A 24,748-nucleotide genomic window follows, 5' to 3' on the forward strand; every position below is an offset into this window, starting at 1 on the left:
TCCAAGAGAGGTGTTCTACATTATTTTGCCAACACAGTGTTTTATACAAACAGGAACCCCTAGAAGTCCTTTCTTTAACTTGAACATTGCACTGGATCTCTCCTATCAGTGGTGAACACTTGTGGTAAACATATCTCCCTGTTTTATGCTTTGCCCACATTTATAATCAGATGGTGATTGAACAGGGTTATTTATGTTATCATATCTTTCAAGGAATCTTGAATAGTTATGGTATATAGATTCCTTGTTAAAAGAGACATTCTAAGGCATCATTTTTGCTCCAAATCAAATATTGCAACAAATGATAAATACAGTGAGATTTTGTATTCTCTACATCTTTCGGTCCAATGTGAAATAGTAGTAAAGGTATGGTTCCTTGTAGAGGATTCATTGGGAAACTCTGTTTCCTGCCTACTAATATTCTCAGTGAAGATGTCCTTGACTGATGTGAAATGAGTCTCATAAAGAGAAAGTAGGCATAAATTTGATAATTTTTTATGGTTTATTTGACCTTTTTTTTTTGTATTCATGCCCAAGAATTTTTTTCTATGTCTTTGATATCTTCTCCTTCAGATACCTTTTGAGTCAAGAAGCCTTCAGTAGCATAGATAAGACTCTCCAAATTAAATCATCATACACTTAGATACTTTAATAACTCTAATACAAAGGTGGAAAAAGATGAGAATGTTGAGAAATATGAGAAAGCATGGTTCAGGAAAGAAGGATTGTGAGTAGCCAGACTTATATAATACATGGGAGTCTCATGACTTTTTACATGAACTCTTTGTTTGAGAAAGGTGCTGGATACAGCAGACACCAAGTAGCATCACGAAAAATGAAACTCTGTTTTGACAGACAGGGAAAAACCTGTCATTCCTGAATCTGCTTTCTCTGCTTAGACCACTAACTTGTCAGAGATAATAAATAATGAGAAGAAAGATATGGCCTACAGTTGAAACCACTCAGCCTTGACTGTTTAAAAAATAATGATGAAAACTTGGTAATGGACAAGAGAAATGACATAAATACAGATTTTAATAATTTTATATAGATATTTAGCTGATGAAAATTAATTCTACAATTAGAGCCCAGAAAACACTTTAGTTAAACACTTACTTGCCTTAAGAAGAGAGTTAGCAGCTGACAAAACTGGTTTAGAATATAAATTTGCTTGTGAAAATCTTAGAATAAAGATGAATGATTGTAAACAGTATCTAAAGCGAGAATTAGTGGAGGATAAAGCCAGTTTAAAGAAAGTTTGGTAAGTGCATCTAAGCAAAGCCATCCCAAGGCCATTAAAGGACACCAAACAGAATAAAAATGAAAAACAACCTATAAAAATTTTTATAGTAAACTTTACCATTAAGGACAGTTATATTTTTGGATTTTCTAACATCCCATCCCAGATGTGCTTATAGGGGAAGTAGAAAATACAGTAAAGAGAATAAAGAGGGGGAAAGCAATTGGATTTCAACCAAGTACGTAAAGAAGAAATTATTGTGTTAACAGAAGCTGACAGTAATTTAGCATGTTAAGTTCTTAATGTGCTTTTCCCATTTATTCCTCTTAGTAAACCTGTGAGATAGTTACAGTAGATGTTCTTATTTTACAAATGAGGAAAATGAGGCTGAGAAATTTGACCTGCCCATGTGCACACATCCATAAAATATTAGAGGTGGAATTTGAAACAAGGTCTCCCCTGATTTCAAGTTCATCACACTTTGCACTTTTGTTGATTATTACTTCAAAAGGTTGAAGTAAAATTCACTCACATTTTGGAAGAACATCTAGATTCAAGTAAATCTCTGGGAACTTTGTCACAATTGTTGACCAAGCCTCAAAGACCAGTGCTTGGGCTGGTAGGAACAGCAGTGGTAGGGAAAGGGAACATTACCTACTTATGGCTTTTCCTTCCTTTTCTTATTTGAAATCTAGTTCTCTTTCCACAAAACCTTCCTTTAACTTAGTCTGGTCTTACAGATTTTAATATAAGGTTTTTGATAGCTAGAACTAGCATAGTATTAGGATTGTAACAGGTAATTAATTTGGGGGGTTGGGGTAGAGAGAGGAGAAATAGTCCCTGCTCATGGTTTCATTATTGTGGGAACTTTTAGTGTGGAAACTTTTCCCAATACAAATCAGTAATTTTTCAGTAATTTGTAGAGTTTTGAGGGCCACTGAGGGGGTAAGTGACTTGTCCATGGTCACATAGAATATATCAGATGCAAGACTTGAACCTAGGTCTTTGAGACTTGAAGGCCAGCCCTCATTAACTATATTGAACTGTCTTTGTAATGAATTTTTTAGGTATAGAATACATGTGTACTTTATGCAGAAAATGTTAGGACTACTAGCATAATATCACTATTATATTGAATCTTTTATTTAAACATACTGTAGCTAGAAATTTTGCACTAAACTTTGACTAGGCAGAATATATACACGTTAACATTTATATTTGTTGTTGATGCTCAGTCGTTTCAGTTGTATTCAATACTTTGTGACCCCATTTGGGGTTTTCTTGGCGAAGATACTAGAGTGGTTTGCCATTTCCTTCTGCAGCTCATTTTACAGATGAGGAAACTGAAGCAAACAGGCTTGAGTGACTTGGGCAGGGTTCTACAGCTAATGAGTATCTAAGGATGGACTTGAACTCAGGTCTTCCTGACTGGCCTGGTGCTCAATCCACCTTGCTACCCTAACATATTTTATAGTACTTGGAGTGTGTGCCAAGCACTGTTAGGTGCTTTGTAATTATTACCTTAATTTATCTTCACAACAACCCTGGGAAGTAGTGCTCTCATTATTCTCATTTTACAGATGAGGAAACTAATAAGACAGAAGGGTTAAATGATTTGACCAGGGTCACACATCTAGTGTCTGAGGCCAGAGATTTGAAGGTCTTCTGATTCTAAGCCTAATGCTCTTTCCAAAGTACCACTCTTCTGTCTATCTGAAATTGCTGATCAAACTTTTGCCTTACATTTCAAGGATTTTGTAATAATTTTAAAATCAGAGTAATCCTGCATTACTTTGTCTATGATTGAAGAGAGAAAGGAAATTAATGTATGGTTCTCCTTGAAAAGACAAAGGCTCAGGTGGTTTTATCATGTACTCAGGAAACAAGCAACCATTATTTCATGGAACACTTGGTCACCTCATAGTGATTGTGTGAGTAGTTGCAAAAGTGCCATCAAGAAAATAACTGCAGCTTAAGCACCAACATGTTGTAGAGACTAGAAAGACAGAAGAATTCTCCATGTCTAACTTGGTAAGATCCTCAAATTAAATCAGCTTATATTTCAATACTTCGTGATTTCTTTTTAAAAATGGGACTTGATGAGAAATATAGTGAGAATATATAGGCAAATCATGCCTGCATATTATGAATATTTGATTCTAGAAAAGAACTAGAAGGGGATCGACATGGTGAACACTGAATAACCACAAAAAATGAAATTGATTATATATTAATAGGCAGGAATTAAGTCGTTACTGTTAAGAAAATCATTCCTGAATCAGCTGCCTATGCTGGATCATAGCATAACATGGATCATAACAAACATAACCTGTTTGTTAATGCAAAGATCAAAATTAGATGGAAGAATAAAGATGAAGAACAAGATGATGATGATAAATCTCTCAGCATGGTTTGGGAAGAAGGAATGTGAGTGACCAAAGACTTGCTGGGCATTTAAAACAACTCCATTCTGATCAACTTAAATTATTCTTGAAAAATATTTAATGATTAAAATGACATTGACATCTAATAATTTCATTTAGCCTATGCTCGCTAATCATCATCACAAGGGAGAGCAGAAGTTCCTAAAAACTTCATAATTAGCACACATTTTACTTGTCTCACGTAGAGAAAGTTGGCATCAAAGGCAACACCATGTTATGATATGAAATCATTTTTAAAATTTTATGGAGAAGTGATTAGGATTATGAGCAGAGACAAACAGTGACAGGTATAACCAATTTTAGAAAGCTTGGTAAGGGGGCGGCCAGGTGGCGCAGTGAGTAAGAGCACCAGCCCCAGAGTCGGGATGACCTGGGATCGAATCCGGGCTCAGATACTTAGCACCACACCCAGAAATAACTGGCCATGTAACCTTGAGCAAGTTACTTAACCCCAATTGCCTTAAAAAAAAAAAAAAGCTTGGTGAGGGATCCAGGTAAGCATAGTTGTTCAGTAACATTTAAGATTGAAAATGGTAGGATAGCAACAAAGAAAAGAAAAAATGGAAAAGATTTGCAGAATTTGGGGTGTTTTTTTTTAAATAACATTTACCACCGAGAACCATGAAGGCAAGGATTCTAATAGCACAACCCCAGATGTGCTAAAGAGAGCAAAGATGGGAAAAGTAACTGTTTTTAGACAAAGGGTATATACAGCAGATCAGTGTTGGATGCTTCACAATTATTGGGGCATTGAGAGATTGATTCTCAAGACATTTGAAAGGTATGAAGATATAAAAGGCATGGAAAACATTTTAAACTTTATTAATACTAGAACTTATTAGCACTAGAAAAAAGGTAATGGGAAACATCAACTGCTGATCCAAATGCCTGCTTTCCCATGTATATGTAATTTTTTATGAGAATAAGATATATATATGCATTGTAAACATCCATGATAAGAATACTAGTAAGGAACAGGAAGACTTGCAAGTGATAGAAATTTAGCTCCTTGAGTACAAGTACTATTTCCCTTTTGCTTTTGTATCCTCAGCACTTAACACACTGCTAGACATATAGCTGGTACTTTTAATTAAGTGTTTATTGATTGATGGTTCTTAATAGATAATATGTCTAACATTGATCAGTTGACTGAAAGCTGTAGAGAATTTAAGATCCCACTGTTGATGTTTGTTGATTATGTTTTTTAAAAAGATTTGATTTGGTGGAGGATAGTGTATTGTCAAAAGTTCTCTTTTAGCACAGTATCTCCCATCCAACACAGTATCTCCTGTCTGTACTCAAAAGTTTTCAAGATTCCTCAGAGGATATACACAGGATTCAAGAGGAGGAGGATTCCCTAAGGTATGGTCTTCCAGATGATCCTATTTTTGGATGACATCATATTGGTTGCATCAAATTCTAGAACATTATAGACCCTCCTGGAAAAGATCCATATAACTGCTCAAGAAGAGTTTGTTTTAATAGTACGCTTTGGGAAAATCAAATTGATAAAAATATCTGTTGTCTAAATTATAACAAATAGGCAGTGTTTGTCAACAAATATTTGGGCCTAGAATTAAACCAGAAGAGAATGAACTCTTGACTTTAGGAAATTGCATAGCTCCTTTAATCATTCCAAACTTTTCCCTGAAACAGAGGTCCATCTTTTTAATAATGATTTTTGCTCAGTATTAAGGCTGTGAGTTGTATGACATTTTTAATGCTGAAGATTACACTCAGAAGTCAAAGTCAAGGTACAGAGCAAATAAGGAAGTACCAAAAAAGTAAAGGGTGTCATTAGAGAAATGTATGATCAAAAAAAAAAATTGGGCTGTTCATGTGGTAAGAGCAAGATAACCAATTGATGATAGATAGCTTAAGTGTTGCTGTCCTTGCAGTGTCTGGAGAAAGTCCCTCAGCATGTTGGGTGGACTTGCTATAGTTTGTGAGAGGACCTGGACAAAAATGACACAGGAAGGGCAGATGTGGATGGGATCTGATCTGCATTGTTGGAAGGAACTTCCAAATTTATAATACTAGAAATTGATTTGAATAAATTAATCTTTAGAGAAGAAAGTACTCACAATAACTTTAAACTCAAAAGATCACTGAGGAAGGCTTAAAAGATTTCTACTCCCAAGTTTGGAGGCAAACATAGTAGTGCAGATCTCGTGGGCTCTTTTAAAATTAATTGCCAGCTTGAACAGAAAACAATATTGTAATCTGGCTCATGCTAGTCCATTCCCCTGCCCAGAGACTCTAAAGGAACTCGAGTGAAATAGTAGGACTATTCCCTTTTTTGTGCTATGCTGTTTCTATAACATTTTTATATTTTTAAAGTCCTTCCTCTCTGTTATAAATTTAAGTTATGGATTTTTACCAGTGTGAATTGGGCTCCGTTGTATTGCTAGAATACAAGCAGCAGAAAGCAGATAAGAGAGTTTTATATAAGGGAAATTCTACAGAAAGATTCTTTTTCAAAGAATCTCTTAAGACCTTGTAAGGAGAGATTATGGATTTTTACCAGTGTGAATTGGGCTCCGTTGTATTGCTAGAATACAAGCAGCAGAAAGCAGATAAGAGAGTTTTATATAAGGGAAATTCTACAGAAAGATTCTTTTTCAAAGAATCTCTTAAGACCTTGTAAGGAGAGATTGGGTATAAGAAATTCATTATGTGTTGCCTGGGTTTGTTCCTCTTTGTGAGAAGTAGAGGTTGTGATCAGTTCAGGGAAAAAGAATATCATAGAATAGAAAAAATGTCAATGAAAGAGAGAGATGGTAACCTGAAAAAGATTCTGATAGAATAGTCATGTTTTCATTCATTAAGCATTTTTCAAGCAACTATCAAATGCCAATACTCTGTGAGGTGCTTGGGATACAGTGGGGAAAAGAAAGTCCCTTTTCTGAAGCTTACCTTAATATAGTGGAAACATTTCTAAGATTTAAAAAGGGACTTTAGAGGTCAACTAAGGAAAAGGAGTTAGGAGACCTAGGCTCTAGCCATTACTAAGTAACTATGTAGACTTGCACAAGCTACATAACTTCTTTGTGTCTGGAGTTTCCTCATTTCTAGAATAAGGGGCTGTACTGGATGATCTCTAATGTCTTTTCTAGTCCTGGAGAGGGGAATACAACTGGCAGTATTTTTTATCCTCATTTTCATTTGAGATTTTACTTACTGCTAACTTTACTGTTAACATCTCCAGCTCACCTTAAAGTTTCAGAGACATGAAAAGTAGCTTTTCTTCACAAATGTGAATACTCTTGATTGGTGTTTCATTTTAAATGGCATTATTCATGTAATCTTTTAAGATTTTTTAAAAGCTGAATTTGGGAATTGTAAAACTGTGTTTATTAGATACGAAGAGGCCGAAAAAGACTGTACACAAGCTATACTGTTAGATGGTTCATATTTGAAGGCTTTTGCCAGAAGAGGTACTGCAAGAACAGCTCTGGGAAAATTAAATGAAGCCAAAGAAGGTAAGATTTTTATAGTATTTACTAGAATTCAGTCATTTTGATGAGACCTAAGTTAGAGGAGCAAGACTTTATATACCCTTCTCCACAGACCAAGGATAAAACTCTTGTCATCCATAGCTTCATTTATTTATTCAGTAAATACTGATAATTGAGTGAATAAGGCACTGTGGGACATATAAGAAAGAACAGAATAATGCCCTTGCACTAAAGGGTTATTCAGATAGCTTTCTAGGAGGATCATAGGATTTAGAACTGGAGAATTAACTGCTCTATAAACCTTATTTTGAAAATGAAGAAATCAAAAAAAAAATGAAGAAATCAAGAAATATTAGTTGACTTGGTAAAAGTCACAGGTCTAGTGAAAGAATAGGTCAGGGGTTTTACCCAAGTCTTCCTAGTATAAGTCTTATGTTTTTTTCCTCTATACCATAATGCCTCTCATAATAGCTTACTGTTTTTAACCATGATGAAGTTCTCAGTGGTCTTGCAGTTAAGAAACAAAACTCCATAAGCAGTTTCAATCATTTATTTTGATAGCATGTAATAAAATCTCACTAATTAATAATTGTGGTGAAACTAGATTGAATTAGTGAAATGTCTGAATAACACAACCTTTTTAAATCAGTTGACAATTATTAAGCATCTACTATGTTCCAGGCACTGTGCTAAGGGTACAAGTACAAAGAATGAAACAATTCCTACTGACAAAAGGAGCTTACAAAGAATACATGTTAAAATATGTACAGCAGAAATTTGAAGTTAGTAAATTCTAATATGTACAAAGTAGTAAAACACAGTATAGTTTGAGAGAGGGGACATTAGCAGTTGGGAGATCAGTGAAGGCTTTATACAGTTATACAGTATATCCTCCAAGAAGAGAAGGACTCCATGGGGTAGACGTAAGGAAGGAGGGTGCATTACAGACATATGGGGTGGCCAGTCCAAAGGCCCAGAGATGGGAGATGGAGTGTCCCATGTGAAGGAACAGGGAGAAGACCAGTTTGAGATCGGACCAAGAATACAAGAGGGGAGAAATATAGTTTTAAGGACATAGAACAGTTCAACTAGAATCAACAGTGTTCCTTAAATAAAGCCCACTGAGGGCAAGGACAATTTCATTTTTGTTCTTGTATCCCCAGTGTCTAACACACAATATGCACTTAATAAATGCTCATTGATTAAAGAGCATCAGTGGAATTGCTGTAGTGATTATAAAAATAGATAATTCACATCAATTATTTATATAAAATGTTGCTTAAAGTTTTTCTCATCCTCTCTGGCTGTCTTATATCAGTATTAATCTTCACTTAGTGCATAGTAACTTTGGTCCTGCTTTTATTTTAATTATCACCAATAACCAATTCAGTTTTGAATAAATCAATTATGTTTAACTTTGTATTTATAAAGCACCTTGATCTGTAGTAAGGTTAGGTTTCTTAGTGCTAATCTGTTGATTTTCAGTTTTCTGCTTGAAAAATATGTGGATTTTCTTTTTATCTCTGTCATGTATAAAGCCATGCTATTAATGTATAAAACTCCAAAATTTTAGCTGTAAAATAAGAGAGATGCAGACAAGTATATTCATAAAATAAAAGAATATGACATTAAAATAACTTATTGGCTAGAATTGTAAGGAAAGTACTCTGAGAACATTAGAAATATGAGCTCTATTTGGGCGGCTAGGTGGTGCAGTGAATAGAGTACCGGCCCTGGAGTCAGGAGGACCTGAGCTCAAATACAGCCTCAGACACTTAACACTAGCCATGTGACCTTGGGCAAGTCACTTAATCCCAATTGCCCTACCTTCCCCCTCCAAAAAAAGCAAAACAACCCCCCCAAAAAAATTATGAGCTATGATTGTTGCTTTGTAAAGGTTCTCTTTTTAGATACAGTACTTGTGATAGTACTTTTTCCTTAATAACTCTTTACTGTCTGGTCAACATATACTTAGAGCTAGGAGAAGAAAGTATGAATTTATGGTTGAAAAATCAGCTTTTTTTCCTCCTGAACTAGTGCTCCCTTTATAGATGCAGACTGATATCTCTTTGTAAATTAGAGTCTGAGAAGGTTACCTAGAGCCACTGAAAGGTTGTGACTTATGGTCACATAGCTTGTATATATCAGGAAAAGGTCGTGAAACCAGGTCTTCCTGTCCCCAAAGCCACCTCTTTATCCATTGTGCCACAGTTATTCTTGAGCCAGGCCTATGCTTTGGGAGATTTAATTTAATTTAATAAGAGGAAACTTCATTAAAGTCCTATAACAGGAGGCAGTATCTAAACTCTGGAGATAGAAATGAACTGGTCCTTGCCCTCGAGGAACTTAAATTCTGTTGAGATAAGTACCATGTACACAGATAAGTAAATACATGCAAAATAATTCTGTGGGGTAGGGGGTACTTACAACTATGGGAATTCACATAGGCTACCCGGAGGAGGTAAATGGTCAAGAGTTCATCATCCTTTTTTGTGCTTTTTTCTGAAGTCGGAATTTTTAAGAACTGGAAGAAACCTTTAAGATTGTCTCTTCTGACTTCCTTAACTTAGAGATGAGAAACAGAAGCACTCAGTTGCCAATTTATGGTAAAGCTAGGACTGAGGCTTTTCTACCATGCCATGCTGTCTGTCATTGAATTATTTGAGAATCTTACTGATTGACAAATAAAATATTTTGGTTAACCAGATTTTCCATATTTTTATGTATTGAAAACAGCTATAGGCAAGATGTTTGGTAATGATTGATGATATAGAAACCTTTGAAGCTTCTGTTAATTTGTTCTTGAGCTTCATTAGCTCTAGGGATCTGAAAACTTGGCTCATCTCTAGGGACAGATAGGCCCTAGGAAAACTTATTCTCATCATTCAAACTCCTGGGATTGCTTTATTTCAGAAAATCAATTTACAGTGAGAAATAGAACTGCTAAATACTCATATAGGTCAGTAAGTGTATTTTTTCCAAATAGGAAAGTCTACTTGGAAAATGGTGCTGTCTTGGTGAATATTGGAAATCAGAAGAAAAAAGGTTTACAGTTCTGTTCAATAAATATTTAGTGCTTACTGTCTGAGGCATACTCTCTCTTAAATACTTATTAGCCTTGTGATTAGGGGAGATAGAAACATTTGGAGGGAAAGTAATGCTCTACACTGTTAAATAGCTGAATAAAACAAGTGCCTCTTGGAATGGAATTAAGAATATTGGGATGTAAGCGTATCTCACTGAAAGCATTTTTGGGATAACTCCACTGGCAGGCAGAATGGAGATGATATTTCATGTGCCTCCTGCTGTTTCATCATGATTTTGATTTCTTTTACTAGATCTCTATATTTGAAAACTTTTCATTCCATGTAATTTGGAAATTTTTCATATGCACTATGGTGATATGTATTAAAAATGTTTTTGTCTATAACTGCTAGGCCAGTTGTTAAATTCCCAAGAATATTATGAAGTTTTTGTAGTATAGGAATTTCTCATCAGTTAAATTGTTAATAATAACAGTAATATTCATCTTACTCTTAAAATTATTGATCCAAGTTAAAATAGAAACAGATCTAGGACAAGTTGCTGTCCTGCTATTATAATTTACATTGCTATCTCATTTTTCTCTTTTTTTTCAACACAGTTCAGAAAGAAAACAACCCTGAGACAAGTTGCCAACCTGTTGTTCCTTTATAGTCAGTGTTCTACAGACTATTACACAGATGGACAAAATAGCTTTTTATACTCGAATATAAGTATTGGGATATAAATATATTCTTTGAAGGCTTACTGAAAGTATTTTTGTTATAACTCTTAGTAGCAGACAGGACAAAAAAGATGACACTCACCTCATCCTATTCATATGTGATTTTGATCCTAACCTGGTCACTGTATTTTGAAAGCTTTTTATTCTATGTACCTTGGATGGTACAATTATTTTGGAATAGTGACAACTATTAGAAAACATTGATAAGTTTTTATAGGGCAGTATTATATTCAGACATTTGTGGGCAACGGTTCATTCTGTGATTACTGTTCTAGTTCCAGTTTTGAGCTCTGTACCTATATGTAGTGCAGGGATTTGTTGTCTTTCAGTCCATGAAAAATAATGAGCTTAGGATGTTTAATTTTTTTTTCTTTAGCTTTTAGTAACTTATTGATTTCATCTCTTAGTTCATTTAGTTTAAGTTTAGGGATAAAATTACTTTTTATTATTGCCCTACAGTGATACATTAATGTTTGAATTGGAGTTGATGGTATTGTTGACTAAAAGTAGCGTGAAGTCGCGTGAAGCCCTTGGTGAGGTCTGTTCACAGTTTTGTCTACCCTCTTCAGCCAGGGACAGGGAATGCTGAAGAGGTTTGAGTTTTAGTTTTTATTGTGATTAATACTACAATATAATTAAAGTGTTCATTTCTTTAGCCTATTACACATGTAATTGTTGTTTGTTTGCTTTAGTGCACTGAAGTATTTCTGACATTCATATTTCTGATTTCTTCTGAGGTGTCTTGCCTTTTTATACCAGAACGTTAAAGGATTTTATTCTCAGTAGCAAGCTGATCGCAGTGACAGTTTCAAGTAGGGCCAGCTTCTGTAATCATATGCAATTTCATCATACTGACTGGCATTTCATCTTTGGTATCACCAATCAGATCCCTGTTAGCCAGTGTTCCAGGTTTCCTGCCAGGCCTTCATTACTGCTGTAGTGATTTAGGGGCATTCAAAGTTCCCTCCGCACATCACCTTGGCTATTATTTCCCCACTTTGCTGTTGTGCCCTACCCCCAACATGTATACCAGATTGGGTTTCAATGAGGTTGTTGCTATTGTTATTGGCCCTGTGTGTGAAAGATAAATGAGGCACACCCAGTGCCCTCAATTAAACTTATAAACTTACTAAAGCATTAACTCTTAATATATGATAGATTGTGATGATTAAGGCAGTGACACAGTATGATAGAAACTAAAGAAAAAGATTAATTTCAACTGGGAGATGTAATGAAGACATCATGAAGGAGGTAACATTTAAGCTGAGCTTTGAAGGATAGGTAGAATTTTAAAAGGGGGAGGAATAGAATTCCAAATGCCTGGAAAATTAGAATACACAGTGCCAGGAAGAATTCAGTAGAAAAGTACCATTTTGATTTCAGGTAATAGGGATGGAAGAGAAAGGGTATCTCTAAGGTCCTCTGTGGCTCTAAAATTCTTTGTTTCTGTGATGTTTAAAATCCAAATTGTAACTATGATATATATACATATATATGTTTCCGTGTTTTACTGATGAAGAAACAGGCATATAGATAGTGATGGTGCTGGGGCTTGAACTAAAGTTTCCCATTTATCAGTTCATTGAGTGGCAATTGTTACAGAGGGAACATTAGCAATGATTAGTTGAGTTTAATCAGAGAAAACTGAAAAACTACCCTAGACTTTTCTGAATGGATGGGAAAGTATAAATCTACATAATTCTCCTTGTGCCCTCGATTGGACAGCAGAGTTATGAAAAATCCTCAGGAGTTATGTATTTTCTAAATAAACCTTAATAAAAGCTAGTGAGAATTAAAGATCTGATGAATTTCATGATCATTTTAAAAATGTGTTACTCTTGATTTTATATCATCTCCATTACCTAATCTCTCCCCTATGCTCTTCCCCTGCAATAAACCTAGGGGGAAAAAAAAGGTGAGCAGGTGGGGTGAGGGGACTATTCTGCAAAACTACTACATTAACAAAATTTAACATTATATTTAGTGTTCTATATTTGATTGTCTCCCAGTTTCTGGGATCTTTCTGTATCCCTCTGGATCCAGCTTGAATGAATGAATGAATAAACAGATGAATGAATGAAAAAACATTCATTAAGCACTTAACTTTGTGCAGAATTCTGTGGATACAAATAAAAAAGCAGATAGTTTATGCCTTCCTCTCAAGGAGCTATATTCTTTATATCTTTATGTATTCTATATAGGGAAATAATTCACATAGGGGAGTGAAAGATCCTGAAAGTTAACTGGAATGGTGAATGGAGTACAATGACACCCTCCCCATCTAGGCGCAGTGGCAGATTTGACTAATTTTAATCATCATTTGGGGGAGGGGAGAGGCAGGCAAGTAAATAGGAGCCTTCATCTTTTAAGGTATCAAAGATAATCTAATCAAAGCTATGACCCAAGATACCTAGTCAAAACTATGAAAATTTAATCTCTAGGGAGCTAATGGTTTCACTTTATTAAATCTATAAATGAAGTTATAGATTTATTTTAAAATTTTGTCAAGAACTTTAAAACTTCTAAGAAAAATGTAGTTTAGCAAAACTAAGCAACATATCAGTGACTCTGAAAGTATATGCACTATTCTGCCCCTAAACTACCCCACCTTTGCAAAAAAAAAAGGGAGAGAAGTATCCCTGGTCTCCTTTGATATGCTGACTACATTAGAATCTGGAAAAATCCTTAATTTTGTGGGGAAGGGGAAAAAATTGGAACTCAGAATCTTATAAAAGTCAATGTTAAAGAAAAAATTTCAGTGGGAGCTAGAAAAAGAAAAGAAAATTTTCCCAATAGCACCTGTGAAGCTAAATTATAAGCTTGCATGGACTTAAGGAGCAGAATGAGGGAATGTTGAGGAATAATGAGGTAGATGTGATTGGAGACAAATCTCACAATTGACTCTTAAAGGGATGTGACCCATTTTTCTCCCTGAAAGTTGATCCAGGTACTCTTTAGGGATGATGGGGAAAGGAAAGTTAGGCTTTCCCATGAAGTCTTCCCTGATCCACCACAGCTAATATTCTTTCTCCCTTTAAACACTCATAGCTAACTTTGTGGGTACATTTCAATTGCATTTATTTCATTCCCCCTTGTATAAATACGGTTATTTGTGTACATGTCTTAACCTACTTAACCTACTGTTTTTTGAAGTCAGGGTCATGACTTAACTCATATTTGTATCCCTCATAGGACCTTGCAAATATCAGATACTAAGTTGCTACAATTTTAAATTTTATTTTTCTGTGTTCAAAATAAATACATAAATAAATAGGATTTTTCTTCCTCCCCTCCTCCCTTCCCCTGCACTACAGTTTGTCATAGTAGATAGAGGGCTGTCCTCAGAGTCAGGCAGACATGAGTTCAATTCCTTCCTTTGGCATATACTATCTGAAACTGAGGTAGTCACTTTATCCTTTCAGTGTCCCCAGGCAACTCTAGTTATTGCCAGCATTGGTAGAAGAAAGGTCTTTACTGGTTTCTTCATCTATGAAATAATGGGTCTGGACCAAAATGTTAGAATCTCCTTTGCTATAAGGTCTTTTTTTATAGGAGAGGTGGTAATGAGGGAAACTTAGGACCACAAAACTATACACTAGCCCCCAGAATAATAGAAGAATAGGGAGACTGACTTTCAAAAAACAGGCCATAAATTTGTGAGGCTGGGACTAGGGTCTAGATATTTTCTCTCTTAAACAACTTTTTTCATTTGATTAAACCAGCACAGAACTTTGTATCTTTTTCTTGATATTAGCATTCAAAGTTATTGCTTTAATGGTGTTGAGGTGACATGAGATTTTCAAAGTCTATACCAATAGAGTGTAAATTTTACAGGTCCTATTCAAGGTGTATGTATGAATGTAAACCTTAGTCATCTGTTGTCTGAGGTCTGTCTTCCATATACCTGCACAACTTTGGCCATGCTACTCCCTTCCTAAAAAACCTTCAGTGGCACTCCATATTTTTCCTTATTTCATATTATTACCCTTCATTCTCTCTATCTTTAGCCAAGCTGTACTGCCAGCTGTTACTGAATTAAAGATTTCATCTGCATCTTCTTCATTTACACAAGCTGGATTATGTTTCCTCATCTTTGTTTCTTAAAATCCTTTTAACTCAGGGGCCATCTGTTATTTGTTAGTGTTCTCTCCCTCTTCGAATTACCTTTTTCAGTTTATCTGTGTATGTATATTTCTCCAGCAGAATATAAACTCCTTGTGGGCAGGGACTTTTATAATGTTGTCCCTATATCCCCAGCTCCTAGCATAGTGCTGCTTTGTACCTTGTAGGCTTTTTTTATAAATGTTTATTGATCTGAATTGAATTATTTATGTATTCAGGGAAGAAACTATAACTGATTTATTCTATTCATATAGCAAATATAGAAAAATAGAATCTATTCTTGATTCCCATTTCATTTATTTTAATGCTAAATGCTGTTCTCCCCTGAATGACTTGCTCTATTTTCTAACACATTTAAGTATAACCTTGGTAGGAAGACATGGGATTAGTATCTGAACATATAATCTCCTGAACTCTAAATACTTTGCCTATTGTATTTTTTTCCTCTTTTTCAGACTTCACAATGGTTTTAAATCTTGAACCAGGAAATAAGCAAGCAGTAAGTGAACTTTCCAGGATTAAAAAAGTATGTATTCTTGTCATAATAGTGTTTTAAAATTCTGAAATATAAAAATATTTAATGTGTTATATATTTCAAGTGAGAATATCAGATAACCATCTCACATTCATTTTTAAGGAACTGATTGAAAAAGGGCTATGGGCTGATGTGTTTGATAAATCAACAGAAAGGCAAAACTTGGTAAAATCCATTGATAAACCACTTCATCTTAGATCAAATGTAAGTACAACTTTTTCCAGGGGTTTATATTTCACTTTTAATAACAGTGTTATCTCAATAAATGCTGGAAATTTACTTGCATTTATAAAATTGAGAAGTCTGATACATGTGTTTGAAAGGCAAGTATGGAAAGCTTTATTTGGAGCAGTTTTGCTATTATACCTTCTAGCCTTACTGAGATAAGAATAAGAAAAGAACACAGTTGTTTAAATTATGAAAATAGAAGAATGTTTTAGAATATTTTGCACTGCAAACTTAAATTTCATTATCTTTTTTTCTGTTCATTAATGCAAAGTATTTTAATAAAAGTGCTGATAAAACTAGATGTTTTCCTTTTTTTTTTTATATTTTATTAAGCAATTGGGGTTAAGTAACTTGCCCGAGGTTACACAGCCAGTTTTTTTTTGTGGGTGTTAAGTATCTGAGGCCAGAACTGATCCCGGGTTCTCCTGACTCCAGGGCTGGCACTGTTACCCACTGTGCCACCTAGGCGCCCCAGATGTTTTACTTTTTATTACTTTGGAGAAGTAGCTCAATGAAAGAACATTAAACTCGGAGTCAGAATAACTGGGTTCAAGTCTCAGCTCTTCTTTTAACCCTGTGAATGTGGCAAGGCCGCGCTTAGCTCTACTGACTCCCTATTTCCTTGTTTGCAAAATGGTCCTGGCTCTGTCTGACACACAGGGTTGCTCTGAGGAAGGTATTTTATAAGCTGTGAATGTTACATAATTATTATAATACCTTACATTTGTTTAGCATGTCATAATTTACAGAGCATTTATACTTATGTATCTTATTCAGTCCTTAAAACAATGCCATGAAGTCTTCACATCTCTTCCCTTCTCTCTACTCCTAGATCCTTTGTTTATTGGTGATTATGTTGTCTCCCCATAGTAGAATATAAGCTCCTTGAGGGCAAGGATTTCCTTATTTTTGTATCTGTGTCCCTAGAGCCTAGCAAAGTGCCTAGAACATAGTGATATACTAATAAATGATTAATCGATACTCAGGGAAATTGTTATTTTTTCCTGTTTTCAGTATACTGAAACTTAGGGACAGTTGTTTGCCAAAATTTCCAGAAGTCCGTAGAAGAACCAAACCTAGAAATTCAGATTTCCTGCCTTTCCAATGTTCTTTTGCTGATGTTACATTTCAACTGAGTCTGTCAGTTAATTTTTACTTTGCCCTGTAACTTAGAGTTTTAGACATTGGCTTATCCTCTCACAAATTATATATTGCTTATGTAGACTAAGGATGAGTAAACCCTAGTTTGGAAAATGGATTCATATTTGTGAAATGAAACTGGGATTTTTGAACTCTTTAGTGGTAGTCTCCTGCAACAGAAAGATGTTACTCCAAAGAAGAGAACTTTTTTCTCTGTGAGAGGGCAATAATTAGATGTATCACAACACTTTGAATTAGATACAAATCCAATAAAATACATCACACAGTTATGAGAATTTATGAAGAGAACTGTGTGTGCACACCTGTTAGTGGGGGAAATGAAAAGTGGATTTAAAATGTGTTTAAACTATCTTCTAGGATAGGTAGGATTTTACCAACCTGAGGTGAAGGATATAAACAGTGGCATTGAATAATCTCAGCAGGGACAGGGAGTACAGTTTGGCTGGAAAATAAAATATATAGAGAGGGAAATATTATGAAATGGAACTGGGAAGGCACATTGTAGTTTCTGAGGTTGTTCAATGTTTGGATTTATTTTTTTAAAGGAATAATTTTCTCCTTGTTTTTTCTCTAGACGCTGTTTCCAGCCCCCTCCCTCAGGGGACTTGCCTTGTATGAGTTGGGAAGGAAAAAAATTTAGACTTGTTAGAAAGAGAGGTGTTCTACCCTCAAAGTATCATCTCCCATCTCCACCCTTACTCTACTCTTAGTCAATTTCCTTTGCGTAGGGATTATATGTGGGAGATAGTGCAGGTATCTAGGGATAGCACCATCTGGGTTCTAGTAACAGAGTAGAAATAATAGTTGGATGGAGAAGCAGTACCTAGATTGCTATCTAAGGTGAAGAAGTCTAGGGAATAGAGCAGGGCATTGGAGTCCTAAAACCAGAATTGGGGTGAAAGATGATGGGGAAGGCTAGACACCTGGGTTCTGTGAAGGGGTTGGGTACCCAGGATATGGGGTCGAATTAAGGTTTATTGAGAACTTCTGATTAAAAACTCTGCTGCATAGTTTCTTCTTCCCCTCTCTCCTTATTCCCTTTCCACTTTTCTCTTTTCACTATTCTTTTGATACTCCCCCCTCACTCTTCCTATTTCACTGTCTACCACCACCACCCCTCCCACCCACTATGCCCCAGGAATTTTCCTAAACATCATATATCTCACCCTTTAACCACTCCACTTGGTTCTTTTCCCTATTTCTTCTCTACATTTTCTCCTCTTTTTCTTCTAACCCACTCATTATATTATCATCTCCCTTTCTCCCCATTCCCTGCTTCCAAATACCCTGGCTCTTCGACCACTTGTCTTCCTTTAAATCTTTGTCTCTTCTTTCCCTGTACATTTCTCATGTTCACTTCCTCAATGTTTCCTCTAGTTTCTTTTCACTCCTTCCAACTTTTCTCTTCCCTCTCCCCAAATTTTCCTTTCTCCAAAGAGTTATCTTTTTCCTAGAGGAAGCTGAGGGTGAAGGCAGAATAATGAACTTACTTTAGAAGTCAGTACACTGTACTCTACCTATATCATGCCCAAGGAAGCTAGGACTGGGTGTCCAGGGCCTCAGGGATTCTAAGCATTCCCTAACTCTCCACCACTGCTCCAAGTAGCTTCTCCATCCATTCCTCAGCCTTTCAGGTACCCATTGTCCTAGCCCCTATGATAGACATACCTTCACAGTTAACTTGAGGTGGGCCATGCTCTCTGCAAACTCTACTCCATCTGTACCCCCAGCTTCCTGACTCTAGGAAGAAGCAGTGTAGCACTGCTGAGGAGGTACTGGTACTCAGTGAAAGCTGTCTGAGGCCCCTTGGAAACCAACATTTATTAGTACCCTTCTGGAAGTTTGATGTTGTAGGAGTTAGGGGCTGACTAAGGCCAACAGTTTTTCTCTCCTTCCTCCATCACTACTAGATGAGAAGTTGTCGTTACTACAATAGGAGCTTTGAGGAGGACTGCAGTGATTGAGAATTGTGGTTTTGGGTAATGTTATGGAGGAGCAGGCTTCTGCAGATTTAGCAGAGAATCCTGGACTTGGAACTCAGAAAGTCCCAAAGCATAGGGTGAACTGGTAACTGGAATTATTTCCAGATCTTTCAGAATGTGCTCCATATGTTTGAGAATACCACTTGGTTCTGAAGGGAGCCACCAAACTTTGAGGACCAAAAGAACATAGTGTCCCTAGAATTTGTCCAAATATTTGTTGGTTGGTGAAAATATTAAACCATTAGTATAAAAATATTTATCAAAGAACTGATTTTACCATTCAATTTAGAAACCACTGAGGACAGTCGTCATTGAAGAAATTGGTAACTTGGTGCAGAATATTGAATTGCCAGCAACAAATACCATTTCCATGTTAGAGACCAATTGTATTAATCCAACAAATGTTATGAAGGCTTCAACTATTACAAGTAAAAAGAATTCAAGCCAAGATGATCTTTTGCCTGCAAGTGATACTCCAAAAGCAAAAGTATCAAAGATAGAAGAAATCACAGATATTCAAGTCCTGCAGTGAGTACAAATATGCACATTCAGTAGTGTTCTGTGGAGACATGATTGCCGTGGAAAAACTTAACTACTTTTAATTATTCTGAATTCACTGCTATTAAAAGCAAAAGCAGCTGCTCAGTTTTGGCTTAAGAGTAGAAACACATAACAATTTAAATTTTCACTAGTGTTTTTTTGAGGGGGGGAGGGTAATTGGGGTTAAGTGACTTGTCCAAGGTCACGCGGCTAGTTTTTGTGTTAAGTGCCTGAGGCCGGATTTGAACTCAGGTCCTACTGAATCCAGGGCCGGTGCTCTATTCACTGTGCCACCTAGCCGTCCCTATATCTCCCTTCATCACTAGTGTTGTTTTTTAAGTTTAATATCTGAGATTTTGTTTAAGGAAACACAAGGAAAGGAAATAAAGACCTTTATCAATGCTGTTTATTGCAAAAAATAATTTTTAAGGCATCCCCTCTTCAACATTTTGTGTTGTGAAAAGACAGCATTGCAGTGAATAGAGCACCGACCCTGGAATCAGGAGGACCTGAGTTCAAATGTGGCCTCAGACACTTAACACTTACTAGCCCTGTGACCTGGGGCAAGGCATTTAACCCTAATTGCCCTCCCTTCACCCCTGCAGAAAAGCAAAAAGAAAAGACAGCATTAGGTGAAACATTATTGTTGTCTTTAGGAGCAGTGGTTATTTTTTTATGTACCCAAGAGTAAACATTATAATGACTAAAAATATACTTATGGTCAGGGATTTTAATGCCATTGAGGCCCAGGCACTAGTTCAGATTGTCATTATAATCATCAGTTCAATTTTCTTCTCTAGTGACCAGCTGACTGACATTATAGAGGATTAGAAGTTATCGTGGAGTTTGGTTTTAGATTATTAATGATATTGCTGTGAGACAATGTAGATTAGAGCAACTATGCAAAATATCTGAATGAATAAGAAAATATCTTTTTTGTTTTTTTGGAGGGGGGAAGGCAAGGCACTTGGGGTTAAGTGATTTGCCCAAGGTCACACAGCTAGTAAGTGTGTCAAGTGTCTGAGACTAATTTGAACCCAGGTCCTCCTGACTCCAAAACTGTTGTTCTATTCACTGCACCACCTAACTGCCCTCCAAGAAAATATTTTGAATATACAGTATAGACTTTAGTTCAGAAGTTATTCTTCAACTTTTTTAATCTCAAAGATAAATTAGTAATAAAATTTGATGAAATTTGATCATTAAAGAAACATCCAAAGGATGGCAAATAGCTCTAGTTATACTGTTGAGAATGTTTTTGTATGTTTCACATACTTGATTTTACATTTTTTAAACAGTCACATTTTCCCTTGGTAGTAGAAAGGAAATGGTAATAATTTAATGGATGTATGTAGGCTAAATTAAGCAAGGGTTTGTTTGAGCTTAAATTTAATAAACTTTTTAATAAAAATTATTAATTCATCAAAAAACCAACCTTACAAGAAGGTACTTGCTAAAGGGAAACATTATTTCTCTGTTTTTAATTTTATTCAGCGTTGTACTGGCACAAAATTTAAAAGGCTTTTGCCTTTTATTAATACTGGAACCAAGGGTTTATTGCAGTGTTTGATAGGTAAAGATAACCAGTTACATCTATCCTCTTCTCTCCAATATTTTTTTAGTTCTAGGGATGGGAAAAATTACATCATGGGCAATAAGACCCTGGAAAAAATACATTGTCTTATTCATTTTTTTTAAGATATTAATTTTTCCAGCCAAGAACTTTAGCTAAGGTAACCTGGTGTGAACTAAAGGAAACTTAGGGTCGACTCCTGCTTGTCACCTGCATCCAAGTGACTATGGGCAAGTCCTTCCTCAGCTTCATTTTGTTTATCTGTGAAATAAAGATATCTCTAGCATTAACCTCAAAGGATTGTTTGACCTAAATAAGACTGTGTATGTAAAGTACTACATAAGTTATTAAATATTTTTCAGACCTCATGCCAATATAAAAGTGGACTCATCAAGTGTACATCAGTCTTTCAGTAAGAAAAATTTCACTGAAGTAAAAAATACACCTGCTCCATTTGTTACAAATGTTCTTCCACCAATACCTGCAAACTCATTTCAGCTTGAATCTGATTTCAGAAAGCTGAAAAATTTTCCTGATATGTTATATCAGTATCTAAAGGTAAGTGATATAAGTTAGCAGTTCTATTTAAAAACAAAACTGAATGCCATATAATTGTAATAATCAGTCTTGGCCCTTGAGGACAGATGAGGAAATGCATTTATTTCCTTCCTTTGGAGAGGTGGTGAACTTTGGATGCAAAATACTGCATACTTTGTTCAATGTAAATGCTGCTGTGTTGGTTGGTATTGTTTAGTCGTTTATCTGGAAATGATGAGGATATAAAAAACAAAAGGTACCCATAATACTTTAAATTTTAAAAAAGTCTTTACCCATCACCTAATCTCACATGGACTCATAAAAATGGATTCATATCAACAAGCATTTAATAAGTGCTTACTGTGTTGTAGGTGCTGAGAATACAAAAAAGGAGAGCCTGGGTAGGGCCTCACAACAGTAGGGAAATTTGGAAGAGGGGAGATTTTGGAGAGAAAGAAGTAAGATCTGTTTTGGACATGTCATTCTGACTAAACTGAAGTGTCTGGAAAGATTTTCCTTTACACTGTATCCTAGTGTACAATTTATCATGTACAGCATATTAATGTAAATTGTATATATTGATACTTTAAGCTGTTTTTCGGGTTGAGATCTTCAAAATAGTGAAAAAATCCTTCTACAAATTGTCTTCCAACTGTTCAGCTTTGATTTGGTTGAAGAAAGTTATGCACTTATTAAATTTTGCCCTTTTCAAATTTAATAAACCTACTACATCTCATTTTTGTTTTCATGAGAACTCTTTCATAGATAGGTGAGTCTCCTGTGCAAGGTATTCCTTTTTTGAACTCTGCTTTTCCAGGCCTGAATAAGCTTATGAAGATTATTTTGTGTTTTCTGTAGGCTATAATTTCTTTTTGTACATCCCATTGTATCTTTGAATTTAGTGTAACTCTCTAAGTCCATTTTAATACAACATGACTAGCAGTCATTCCTCATCTCAAAATTTGTTCTTTGTTCATAAGTGACTGATGAAAAATGGAATATATGATTATGATTTTTATAAACCTATATACTTAGTAATTTTTATAACTATTCTTTTTTCCCCAAGCAAATTGAGCCTTCCTTATATCCTAAGCTGTTTCAAAAATCCTTAGAGCCAGATGTATTCAATCAGATTTTGAAAACTCTGCATGATTTTTACATTGAGTAAGTTGAGTTTCTTAATTATCTTACTATGTTACCAGGCTTTATTTTTTATTGTAATATATGAATTTCATTGCTTTTTACTTATTATTTATTTTAGTAAATGTAATAAAATTATTTTTCATTACACTCAGTAAATTTATGGTTGCAGAAACTTCAAAGAAATATTAAGTATTGAAATTGGAAAGCAAAATGGGGAAGAGGCAGGGAAAAATATATTTCCCTCCCTTCTAGGAAAAGGGTGGGATGATGAGAGCAGATAGATTATAATAGATAAGTAAGCTAATTTGTCTTTTCCAACTACTCAAAGATGGATATATTATTATCCCTTTCAAATTATTTTACTTGATGTGATTCTTAGTCCCTAGAAAAATTAAAGATCAAGTTTTTTCAGATGGAAAAAGTCCTAAGTCTCTGAGAAATTAAGTCTCTGAGTATTATGAAAATTCTACTTTAAAATAGAATGAATGAAAAATAAGTAGGTGAAAGAAAAATCTAGTCCTTAAGGTTAATTGCAAATCTTAAAAAAAGAAAAGAAATTGTACTATTTTTGATTTATCATTTGTTTTCCTCTATATCATTTCAGCAAAGAAAAACCATCACTTACCCTTGAAATTTTACAGAGATTATCTGAACTAAAAAGATTTGATATGGCAATAATGTTTATGTCTGAATCAGAAAAAAAGGGTAAGTACTGTGAAAAAAAATTTCCATTCCTGGTAATTCCTGCATGTCTTTTACACATAAACCTTATATTTAAGACCTGTAAGAATTTGGAGGGGCGGAGTGAAGATGGCAGAGTAGAAATAGGACTTCTGCAGGGTTTCAGCTCTCACATCCTCCAATAAATGTAAAAGGTGACTCTGAACAAACCTTGGAGCTACAGAACTCACAAAATGTCACAGAGAAGCTAACCTCCCGCTGAGGACAGCCTGGCAGGCTGGCAGGTAGTGGCCAGTGCAGTGCTCTGGGAGCCGACCCCAGCCTGGCTTGAGCTGAGTTTTTAGCCTTAGGGCGGGCCTGACCAGCTGCTGGCTGGAGGGACTTCAGATCACCAGCAGCTGGGGCGGTTTCCAGAATTATCAATCCATAGAGGCTAAGGACAAAGTGAAAGGTCAGTGCATTGTGGACTTTGGGATCCCATAGATTGGGAGTGCTGGTCAGCCTTTGCCCCCAGGGTGAGAAGCAGCTGAGGCGCAGTGGCCGTGCAGCCACTGCCACGTGGCAGCTTTAGCTCCTGGCCTGCAGATTGTAGGGGGACCAAGTGACCAGTCTGAGGGGTACTCGCTCTTGCTTTAACTTCCTTGGACCTGGATTGCAGTCTAGGGTGGAGGTCCTGGAGTGTGTGACCAGCTTGCCAGAGCGTATGGAGACTTCAGAGAGGGCACCCAACTAATACCTTTGGCAGCTGAGAAAACCCCAGCGTTTGGTACAAAGCTCCCCTGTCTGGTGGCAGAGTCCTACTGTGGCAAAAAGCCCAAAAGTCAAGTAACTTAGTGGCACCATGAGCAGGCACAGGAAGCAAAGCAAACAGAGCAACCCAACTTTATATTCCTATTTTGGGGACAAAAATGATCAAAGCATGAAATAGGAGAAAGGCAGTGAAGTCAGAACTCCTGCACCAAAAGCTTCCACGAAAAATATGAGCTGGTTACAGGCCATTGAGGACCTTAAGAAGGATTTTGAAAACCAAATAAGAGAAGTGGAGGAAAAATTGGGAAGAGAAATGAGAACGATGCAAGAAAATTATGAAATGAGAGTCAACAACCTGACTGAAGAAAATAATACATTAAAAAATAGACTGACTCAAATGAGAAAAGAGGCTCAAAAAGCCAATGAGGAGAAGAATGCCTTAAAAAGCTGAATTTGCCAGATGGAAAAAGAATCTCAAAAGCTCACTGAGGAGAATCATTCCTTCAGAGTTAGATTGGAGTAAATGGAAGCTAGTGACTTTATGAGAAATCAAGATACTATTAAACAGATCTAAACAAATGAAAAAAT

General features: G+C 35.8%; 1 protein-coding gene across 3 annotated transcripts in view; it reads left to right on the forward strand.

The window, feature by feature from the left end:
• RPAP3 (RNA polymerase II associated protein 3) overlaps positions 1-23,610 on the forward strand; it is a 53,795-nt gene extending 30,185 nt beyond the window's left edge. For all 3 annotated transcript variants that reach the window (XM_069092693.1, XM_069092692.1, XM_069092695.1), the window contains 7 exons: positions 7,045-7,166; positions 15,486-15,556; positions 15,668-15,769; positions 19,226-19,464; positions 21,412-21,607; positions 22,653-22,750; positions 23,334-23,610. In XM_069092693.1, the coding sequence (XP_068948794.1) occupies positions 7,045-7,166; positions 15,486-15,556; positions 15,668-15,769; positions 19,226-19,464; positions 21,412-21,607; positions 22,653-22,750; positions 23,334-23,595 (1,090 nt within the window). In that variant the 3' untranslated portion in view covers positions 23,596-23,610. The remainder of the gene's footprint in view (positions 1-7,044; positions 7,167-15,485; positions 15,557-15,667; positions 15,770-19,225; positions 19,465-21,411; positions 21,608-22,652; positions 22,751-23,333) is intronic.
• Positions 23,611-24,748: the final 1,138 nt, after the last annotated feature.

This window comes from Petaurus breviceps, unplaced genomic scaffold (genome assembly GCF_028583685.1).
Source record: "Petaurus breviceps papuanus isolate PSGF00001 unplaced genomic scaffold, PetGlider_PUasm1.0 191, whole genome shotgun sequence".
NCBI classification, from domain to species: domain Eukaryota; kingdom Metazoa; phylum Chordata; class Mammalia; order Diprotodontia; family Petauridae; genus Petaurus; species Petaurus breviceps.